Here is a 10978-nt window from a genome sequence, read left to right as displayed (position 1 = left end):
CTTATTTGTGGATATTACTTTGCTGAACATTATTGCTGTTTACAGTTTTTCTCTATCTATAATAATATTCAAGATAATAACCAAAAACAGCAAAATTTCCTTAATAATTTCCAATTCAGGGGCAGCAACCCAACAACCAGTTGTTGGATTCATCTGAAAATTTCAGGGAAGATAGATCTTGACTTGCAAAACAATTTAACCCCCATTTAATGGTTTGGTTTCAGAGTTATAAGCCAAAATCTACATTTAACCCCTATGTTCTATTCAGTTTAGCCATGGCGGCCATCTTGGTTGGTCGGCAGGGTCACCGCACATATTTTTTAAATTTGATACCTCAATGATGATTATGGCCAAGTATGGTTAAATTTGGACCAGTAGTTTTAGAGGAGAAGATTTTTGTAAAAGATTAGAAAAAATTACGAAAAATGGTAAAAATGACTATACAGGGCAATAACTCCTTAAGGGATCAACTGACCATTTAAGTCACACAAACTTATTTGTAGATCTTACTTTGCTGAACATTATTGCTGTTTACAGTTTATCTCTATCTATAATAATATTCAAGATAATAGCCAAAAAACGGTTTAATTTCCTTAAAATTGCCAATTCAGGGGCAGCAACCCAACAACCGGTTGTCCGATTCACCTGAAAATTTCAGGGCAGATAGATCTTTACCTAATAAACAATTTTATCCCTGTCAGTTTTCTCTAAATGCTTTGGTTTCAGAGTTATAAGCCAAAATCTACATTTTACCCCTATGTTCTATTTTTAGCCATGGCGGCCATCTTGGTTGGTCGGCAGGGTCACCGCACATATTTTTTAAATTTGATACCTCAATGATGATTATGGCCAAGTATGGTTAAATTTGGACCAGTAGTTTTAGAGGAGAAGATTTTTGTAAAAGATTAGAAAAAATTACGAAAAATGGTAAAAATGACTATACAGGGCAATAACTCCTTAAGGGATCAACTGACCATTTAAGTCACACAAACTTATTTGTAGATCTTACTTTGCTGAACATTATTGCTGTTTACAGTTTATCTCTATCTATAATAATATTCAAGATAATAGCCAAAAAACGGTTTAATTTCCTTAAAATTGCCAATTCAGGGGCAGCAACCCAACAACCGGTTGTCCGATTCACCTGAAAATTTCAGGGCAGATAGATCTTTACCTAATAAACAATTTTATCCCTGTCAGTTTTCTCTAAATGCTTTGGTTTCAGAGTTATAAGCCAAAATCTACATTTTACCCCTATGTTCTATTTTTAGCCATGGCGGCCATCTTGGTTGGTTGGCCGGGTCACGCCACACGTTTTTTAAACTAGATACCCCAATGATGATTGTGGCTAAGTTTGGTTTAATTTGGCCTGGTAGTTTCAGAGGAGAAGATTTTTGTAAAAGCTAACGACGGACGACGACGACGACGGACGACGCCGGACGCCGGACGCAAAGTGATGAGAAAAGCTCACTTGGCCCTTCGGGCCAGGTGAGCTACAAAAGGTGATATAGAGTTCTACAAAAAAATCGTGATAAAAATTTGTTATTTATAAACAAAATAATTCAATAATCCGGCAGCACTCATTTATATTTAAGTATAAAAAATATAAAAAATACAAATAAATGTATGGGTCACTTTAAACATGAGGAAAACAATTTAAAATTGAAGAGTCTGTGTGATAATTTAAAAATACTTAATGAATACAATAATAATAATTTTGTGAACTTAAACTGGCAATTCCATGACTGACACAAATTATGAAATAAAAAAAAATAAAAAAATCAGTTCTATTTATATCGGGGCATAATTATATCATAGTTCAAAAGGATCTTGTTATACAAAACCTTAATTTACATAGATATTTCACAATTTTTCTTTTTGATGTGAGATTATGCTTTTATTTGTTTCTACATGTAGATCTAGTCTATTTATTTCAACAAGTATGGGTAGGTATCAAACATGAACACAATTGAGAGGTTTTGTATGAAGATGTATATTTGGAGATGTCTGGGTGTAGTTTGTTTATGCAAGTCTTTAAACGTTTTGACAGAAGAAATAAAATCAAAAGCTGTATATCTGGTTAAATTAGAGCTCAACATATGCTAGATGTACTGCTGGTGTTGGGATGTCTGTTACATATCATGTATCTTGTTGCAATACAATGTACGTGTTCTAGTGCACTTATGTTTTTTTTTGTGAAGGTGCCAAACATTGAAGCACTATATATTTTAATGTATGTGTGATTGACTCGACTTCATGCAATCCGGCATTATAATTGACTAGGATTTTAAGTTTTCTTACGGAAGGTCTGTGATATTCCCCTGCCACTCCAGTTTCATTCACCAACAAAAAACTTACCGCCACGAAATAGCACAATCAATCAATCCATACATATATAGCCAAATTCCTAATCAAATCTTTGTATCTATGAAATAATTTAATTCAAGATTTAATTAAATTTGTAGTTACGAAACTCTTCACTTCATTAGTTACAAGTTGTACAAATATTATGTTCATTGAAATCTAGAAGGTGACTACAGACACAGACATAGCAATTAAACACACCTTAAGAATGATCTTAAAATGGGGCATTTTGTTTGTGCCAATTTTTATAAAATCCAATATTTCATTTGCGCCACAAGGTTATATTTGATTTGTACAAAAAAACCAACTCATCTTAGCCAATGATTTGTATAGTACTGTATAAATCCTTGGTTTAAGATTTTAAAATGCATGTTTACATGCTTAATGTGTCCCAAGTGTCAATACGGACATTGTCAAATCTGAGACAAACGTTGGGCCGTTTATTTTTGTTTTTTTCTTATTGTCGATGCTCATTATTTTTATCTAATGACTCTGAATTTCGGATGAATATGTTTTGTTATACACACAAATATAAAAAAGAAGATGTGGTATGATTGCCAATGAGATAACTATCCACAAAAGACCAAAATGCCACAGACATTAACAACTATAGGTCACCGTACGGTGCAAACTTCTTCTACATTGGCTAGAGGTATAGGGGGAGGGTTGAGATCTCACAAACATGATTAGCCCCGCCGCATTTTTGCGCCTGTCCCAAGTCAGGAGCCTCTGGCCTTTGTTAGTCTTGTATTATTTTAATTTTAGTTTTTTGTGTACAATTTGGAAATTAGTATGGCGTTCATTATCACCGAACTAGTATATATTTGTTTAGGGGCCAGCTGAAGGACGCCTCCGGGTGCGGAAAATTTCTCGCTACATTAAAGACCTGTTGGTGACCTTCTGCTGTTGTTTTTTTTCTACGGTCGGGTTGTTGTCTCTTTGACACATTCCCCATTTCAATTCTCAATTTTATTCGTTTGAAATTTATTATTAAAAGTGTCGTATATACTAATTAACTTTGCCCAGTGTTCGATTTCAAAATGAAGACACCCGGATATCTCCGCCAACTCTAGATTTTTTTCTTATATAATTTTACCTGCCGTTGATAATTTTTTATATATCATATAAGAAATTCTCAAACACATTTACAAAATTCGTATAGAGCTAGATTAAGTGAATTAAAAAAAAATAACAATACAATCTATAAATACTAGTTCGAGTGCTCTTCGTAGATAATAAAAGGCCGAATTTGTTATTCAGTCCGAGTTTGTGATAGTCCGACCATGTGATAGGCCGAGTTTTTTTTAGGCCGAGTTATGCGGTAGTTCTAAGGAAGATGGACCGAAACGTAATTGGGACGAAACCACACATGCAAAATAAAGATAAAGAAAAATAGGGAGAAAAATGCATATACATAGCACATTGCTTGGATATTGTAACAATAAAACTGTGAATCAATTCATAGATCTCAATATTTTAATATAGTTTTTTCTTTTTCATTCTTCAAACCAATCAAATTAGTACGCGCGCTTTTCGTCCAGAGAAAAAGTTTGAGATGCTGAGGAGATGTTTCAGAACAAAAAGATACGAATATTTGTAAGAAATAAAGCAAGGTACAATCCAGCATCTAAGGAATACGGATTTCTTCACGTTGATGTGGCTAATTATGCAGGGACGACAATAGGAAACATCAAGGAGGTTAATATTTTAAACCGGAAATGACAATGTTTGTAAACAAACCCATGTGTTAGTGTGGGTTTGAAATCTGGCTAAGCTTATTGATGTAAAAAAGAATCCAAATATCGATCTTTAAAGAATGTTTTTTTTATTCAGAACCATACTAATTATACCGTGGAATACCACAAATGAATGTTTTACACTTATCAAATAATTAAATGTGTCTACTTTCATTCAACTTTTTTAGATTATTATTCAACATTGACATATGGCCAATTTGAGTTTTCTTGTCATTATATACAGTCAGCTGCAATATTTTTGCATTCTGACTTCAAAGTACAATGATTTATTACATGAAGCATGAGTTGCCAGTGAAGCAGATGAAATATCTTTTACACTCCTACATACCTGCCAAGTTTTCAAAATGCCCATAGCGGTTTTGCGTGCAAGATGGCTGCCATACTCCTAAAAAACCTTCAAGGGGGCCTTCAAATACAGTGTAATGTTGTTTTTTGGCTTCTTCATACTTTTATAAGCCTCAATTCATTGTAAAATAATTGTTTTGTTAAAATTGTGGACATATTGCTCTTTAAAAATTTCAGTTTTATGAGCCTCCATGGGGAAATTCCCTGCAAATAGTGACAGTTGGCAGGTATGCTCCTACAGCAAGATTCCAAGAATGTTCAAGTGAAACTGTTGTTTAAAAAATAATTTACAAGTGAACTTTTTGTGGTATTACAGCAGATTTCATTTTATTAGATTTCTTCTTTTGGGTTGAATTTCCAGAATCCAACTAGCATGACTAGAGACATGTGTAATGTTTCACACTTTCAAATAATTAACTAAGGGTTTAACAGTATTCAACGACCTTCAACCAGTCTTATCAACAGTAAGGCATATATAATAATTTTTGCTCGTATCTCGGAAACCAAAGCATTTAGAGCAAATCGGTCAGAATAAAATTGCCAACTAGGTCAAGATTTATCTGCCCTGAAATTTTCAGACCAATCAGGCAACCTGTTGATTGGTTGCTGCCCCGGCCCCGACTTAGTAATTCTAAGAAACTTTTGCAGCTTTTGGTTATTATCTTGAATATTATTATAGATAGAGATAAACTGTAAACAGCTATAATGTACAGCAAAGTAAGACATACAAATAAGTCAACTTGACCAAAGTGATCAATTGACCCCTTAAGGAGTTATTGACCTTTATAGTAAAATTTTAACAATATTCATAAATTTTGTAAATTATTGTAAATGTTTACAAAACATTTTCCACTGTAACTACTGGGCCAAGTTCATTATAGATAGAGATAATTGTAAGCAGAGAGAATGTTCAGTAAAATAAGATCTACAAACACATCACCATCACCAAAACACAATTTTGTCATGAATTCATCTGTGTCCTTTGTTTAATATGCGCATAGACCTTGGATTTTAATCCACAAAAATAGGTTTCTCAAATAATATTTAATCCACAGTAGCCCTACTAATTTTACCTTGTTAAAATTGGAGCTGCTACCCTTGGTTTGTTTTACGGTAAGCTCTTTGAATTCTCTTGTCTCGAAATTTTAGAACTGTCCAAACAAGACTAGCTGTAGACTCTCTGTACATGTACATGTATATAATTTTGTACCTCTCTTTTTTCAGAACGTCAAAAAACAGTGCAGAAACAGTTTGAAATTAGATGACCTGTTTCTTAATAATGAAAAGTTATCTGATGAAAGGTATTTGAATTAAAGGCTTGTGACTTTTATCAGCATTTGGTGAAGATAGATTCAAGCAATGGTCTTAAATGTTGAAATATGAGATTTGTCTTATTTACTTTGAATTTTCCAGGATTTTGTTTGGACAGTGAAACCATGAAGTTAAATGTTCAATGAATTGTGAATTTGCTGTATGATTATATATATAGACTTTTTGAAAACCACAAAATCAAATATCTACGAAATTGCAAGTTTTCCTCAATCCATGAAAACTGGGATCCATGAAAACTGTTATCCATGAAAACTGGTATCCATGAAAATAAATAAATCAACAGTAATTCATATGGCCAATATATATAGGTTATTTTTGCAAACTAGCCATGTATAAATTTGTATAACATAAGGCTATCTGAATTTAAAATTCAACTTATCTAGAGAATTTAAAGTTTTTAGGACTGTTAAATTTACAGATCAACTTGCTTTGACCTGATACTGATGAATAGAATAATAAGGTACTGAGCATTAATGTGGACTGGTGAAATTTCAATGGTTTGTATGTATATTTTTACTATATATATATCAGGATTGTAATTTTAAAATTATTTTCATACATGTACAAACCATTAAAATTTCACCCTTCCACATGTATAGGCCATAAAAAAAGGTCAGTTAACCCAATATATCATCAGATATTTGGATTTTAAATTGTATTGGTTAAGGACTTTTAATGTTTTTTTTAATCACACTAGATGATTTTTTTCAGGTCTATAGCCCATTATAACTTAGAAGATGGCACCATATTTATGATTTTTTTCAGGTCTATAGCCCATTATAACTTAGAAGATGGGACCATATTTATGATTATTTTCAGGTCTGTAGCCCATTATAACTTAGAAGATGGGACCATATTTATGATTATTTTCAGGTCTGTAGCCCATTATAACTTAGAAGATGGGACCATATTTATGATTATTTTCAGGTCTGTAGCCCATTATAACTTAGAAGATGGGACCATATTTATGATTTTTTTCAGGTCTGTAGCCCATTATAACTTAGAAGATGGCACCATATTTATGATTTTTTTCAGGTCTGTAGCCCATTATAACTTAGAAGATGGGACCATATTTATGATTTTTTTCAGGTCTGTAGCCCATTATAACTTAGAAGATGGGACCATATTTATGATTATTTTCAGGTCTGTAGCCCATTATAACTTAGAAGATGGGACCATATTTATGATTTTTTTCAGGTCTGTAGCCCATTATAACTTAGAAGATGGGACCATATTTATGATTATTTTCAGGTCTGTAGCCCATTATAACTTAGAAGATGGGACCATATTTATGATTTTTTTCAGGTCTGTAGCCCATTATAACTTAGAAGATGGGACCATATTTATGATTTTTTTCAGGTCTGTAGCCCATTATAACTTAGAAGATGGCACCATATTTATGATTTTTTTCAGGTCTGTAGCCCATTATAACTTAGAAGATGGGACCATATTTATGATTTTTTTCAGGTCTGTAGCCCATTATAACTTAGAAGATGGCACCATATATATTTATGATTTTTTTCAGGTCTGTAGCCCATTATAACTTAGAAGATGGTACTATATTAGAGTCAGCGTCTAACCCATTCTGGGTCACCTGTCTGTTTATAAAGCAGTATGATGTGGAACAGACCAAACTTAACAACCCGTATGATAAAGCCATTCAGGCCTGGACCACAAAGTCTTTTAACAGGAAGAAAACCCTACTGTCTGTGTTGCTCAACTCTAAAAAGTAGGTTTGCAATATTTATGAAGTCATTGATAATACAAAAGAACCATATGTTTAATTTGTAACTTTTTGTTATAAATTAAAACTGGTTAAGGCCACTTGTTTTGTCACTTAATATCAGAAATCACAATGTATTGTAAATCTACATGGTAAAACCTCTTGCAGAACCTAAAATCCTGACAAAATAGCCTACTTTTTGGATCTAGTCCTTAAAGGGAAACTTCGCAAAAAAATCAAAAATTGATATTATGTCCATTCTGTATATAAAAACTCAACTTCGTAGATATTAAAGTTTTATTTTGCTAGATAAGAGATCGCCATCGATTTTAAATTTCGAGTATCAATCCTCTGCGTGCCGCCATTTTGACACCTTGTCCGTTTAAAAACCACTATATGTCTATAAACCACAAAGGACCAAAACTACAGTAACCGATGTAGTCCTAATTGCTTGTCGATATCTTGTCAATCATACTGTTGTTTTATCCAAATAACTAACTTGATACGGAAAATGTTCTTATTTTTTTTTAAATAACCACGGTCTGTTATTTTTAAACTGTTAATATTGGAATTAGTTAAAAAGTCAAAGTTCAAATCATAAATAAATAAGTGTTCCGTGAAAATTGTTTTCGAAAATCTAATTTGTTCATAATTCTTTAAAGTAATAAACTTTATTAAGATAAATTCGGATATTCACCTGATCACCAGCATGGTTAAAGGTATTACTCCAAAAGGTATTGTTAGGGGTGTGAGGGGTGACACGTCCAGGTATTCAAGCGATTTCCTGTTGGGCTTGCAAGTTCATGCATCGTTTCACTTGTGAAGGTATTGATCAGTGTACACAGCCGATAACTTAAAACTTTCCATTTTGAACTATCAGGTGTATAATATACATCTCTGTCTTGCGTGTCCGAAAGTGATATAATATACTAGTCATTACTAAACTCATACGCTTGTTTATAAATAACATTTCTGGTGTAAAGAATATTATTTATAAAAATAAAGATAATACCCCAAAAAACAAAATTGATGAAATAAACTTCTTTTTACATATTTTTTCCAAGGGTAAATTTGGGAAAATGTAATATACTTGTAAGTGAAGGACAGATTGGAACATACCAGAAATATTGATTTAAAAAAATGTGCGCACTTGTTGACGATTCGTTCATACGCCTGGATAGAACATTACGAAACTATAGCGAAATTTAAAATATATACATTGAACATAAGAAAGAAACATACATTTTGTGTAAATTGAGGTAAAAGTTTTATAAATAGACTAGTCCACGTATGCTAACAGTATGTAATCATCGAATGTCAATAGACTATTGTATACCTAAAAAAGAAGAGAACCAATTTGATTTAAATACAGGTCGATATATAACTTGCTTTGGTTCATCCAAGTTATGTATTTTCTTTCTAGATATTCAATGACAGCAATTTAAGAATAAACTGCTTGTCCGCTTTAGGGGTTTTCTTGCCAGTTTAAACAGACTTATATAATTACATTCAAAAATATGGAAGGATGACACAAATTTGTTCTGTGTTTTTTTTTTTAAACATCGTTGGCTCAAGTGTGAGACGAAGACTGTTTTAATAAGGACTTTCCCAATTATGAATACATTTGGTTGATACTTTTTAAAAATTGAAAATAATATCTGTTTGTATTATTTCGATACCATTCCAAGAGGATCCTTAAATTTCCTGTCAATTTTTTAAACATCTTTTTTTTTCTTCAAATAGCTGAAGTATTCATGCGTTGTGAGATTTAAAATATTTTGATGAGAACATTAATTCCTAAATAGATAAATAAAGATCGCTTTGGATGGACTAAATTATATAAATGCAATTGTTAACGATCTGTTTGAAATATTAAAGGTTGCCGATTCTAATTTAAAATAGTACAATTTTTAGTTCATACACTCATGTTTAGAAGGCTATTTTTATATATGAATTTATCCAATCAAAATAATTCAGTATTTTATCGTTACAAAAGTAATCAGAAGTTAAAATTCATTTAAAAGACAGCTTTAATATGATAAATATGTAAAAATATACAACAGCTTTCCAGTTATTGTGCGACCTTAGTACTCCCGTAAATTAATTTTATTTCTTTTTCTCACATTTCTATGTCTAAAACTATAACTGACTCCCGTATATCAAACTCTGTCATCCATACCTGTGTAATACGAAATGTTGTTCACACCTAAAATGATGAACCCGTGACGCCTAGATTTCACTGCATGAAGATCAAAGATTAGAATTACATAAGGCTAATCTTTTTATTACCTTGAGTTTAACTACGCATTCAACATTCACTAATTGTCACAAAACAATGCACATTTTATTTCCACAAGCAATGGAATGAACAGCAAAAAGGTCAGAATACAAACATGTATTTTTTAAAATTTATTTAATACACTATCAATCATGTCAGTTTTCTATGTTTGCTTAAAGTATTTGTAGAAAAAAAATCATAAAAATGTTCTGTTGTATTATTTACTTTAATAACTAAAGTTCGTATAAAAAAATAAACACATAAATCCTACAATCTACTTTGAAAAGTTGCGTGGCTATCACTTATTTTTCGTTGGTTAATAGCTACACCAAAAGTCGTCGATGCGCTTTAAATAGCGTTATTATATGGTTAACGAACAAGACTTAAATGAGATTAATTTCACTCCCGGCATGCTTAAAGACTTAAACTACGTCACATAAGTCAGGAAGTTTGAAGAAATAAAATTAATAATTCCCAATTTTCTTCTTTATTACTTTTCATATCAAAATAAAACTTGGTGAATATGTTTTTAGCTCACCTGGGCCGAAGGGCCAAGTGAGCTTTTCTCATCACTTGGCGTCCGTCGTCTTCCGTCGTCGTCGTCGTCGTTAACTTTTACAAAAATCTTCTCCTCTGAAACTACTGGGCCAAATCAAACCAAACTTGGCCAAAATCATCATTGGGGTATCTAGTTTAAAAAATGTGTGGCGTGACCCGGTCAACCAACCAAGATGGCCGCCACGGCTAAAAATAGAACATAGGGGTAAAATGCAGTTTTTGGCTTATAACTCAAAAACCAAAGCATTTAGAGCAAATCTGACATGGGGTAAAAATGTTTATCAGGTCAAGATCTATCTGCCCTGAAATTTTCAGATGAATTGGTCAATCGGTTGTTGGGTTGCTGCCCCTGAATTGGTAATTTTGAAGAAATTTTGCTGTTTTTGGTTATTATCTTGAATATTATTATAGTTAGAGATAAACTGTAAACAGCAATAATGTTCAGCAAAGTAAGATCTACAAATAAGTCAACATGACCAAAATGGTCAGTTGACCCATTTAGGAGTTATTGCCCTTTATAGTCAATTTTTAACCATTTTTCGTTAATTAAAGTAATCTTTTACAAAAATCTTCTCCTCTGAAACTACTTGGCCAAATTAATCCAAACTTGGCCACAATCAT

General features: G+C 32.3%; 1 protein-coding gene across 2 annotated transcripts in view; it reads left to right on the top strand.

The window, feature by feature from the left end:
• The first annotated feature begins 3880 nt into the window (after positions 1-3880).
• LOC139501144 (putative leucine-rich repeat-containing protein DDB_G0290503) overlaps positions 3881-10978 on the top strand; it is a 46851-nt gene continuing 39753 nt past the window's right edge. Inside the window, exons 1-3 of one of the 2 annotated variants that reach the window (XM_071290128.1) lie at positions 3881-4062; positions 5691-5767; positions 7324-7527. In XM_071290128.1, the coding sequence (XP_071146229.1) occupies positions 3931-4062; positions 5691-5767; positions 7324-7527 (413 nt within the window). In that variant the 5' untranslated portion in view covers positions 3881-3930. The remainder of the gene's footprint in view (positions 4063-5690; positions 5768-7323; positions 7528-10978) is intronic. The other variant, XM_071290130.1, reaches the window with a different exon arrangement.

Source organism: Mytilus edulis, chromosome 13, assembly GCF_963676685.1.
Source record: "Mytilus edulis chromosome 13, xbMytEdul2.2, whole genome shotgun sequence".
In the NCBI taxonomy this organism is placed as follows: domain Eukaryota; kingdom Metazoa; phylum Mollusca; class Bivalvia; order Mytilida; family Mytilidae; genus Mytilus; species Mytilus edulis.
The sequence above is the reverse complement of the archived record's forward strand: the minus strand, read 5'-3'. Positions and strand labels throughout refer to the sequence as shown.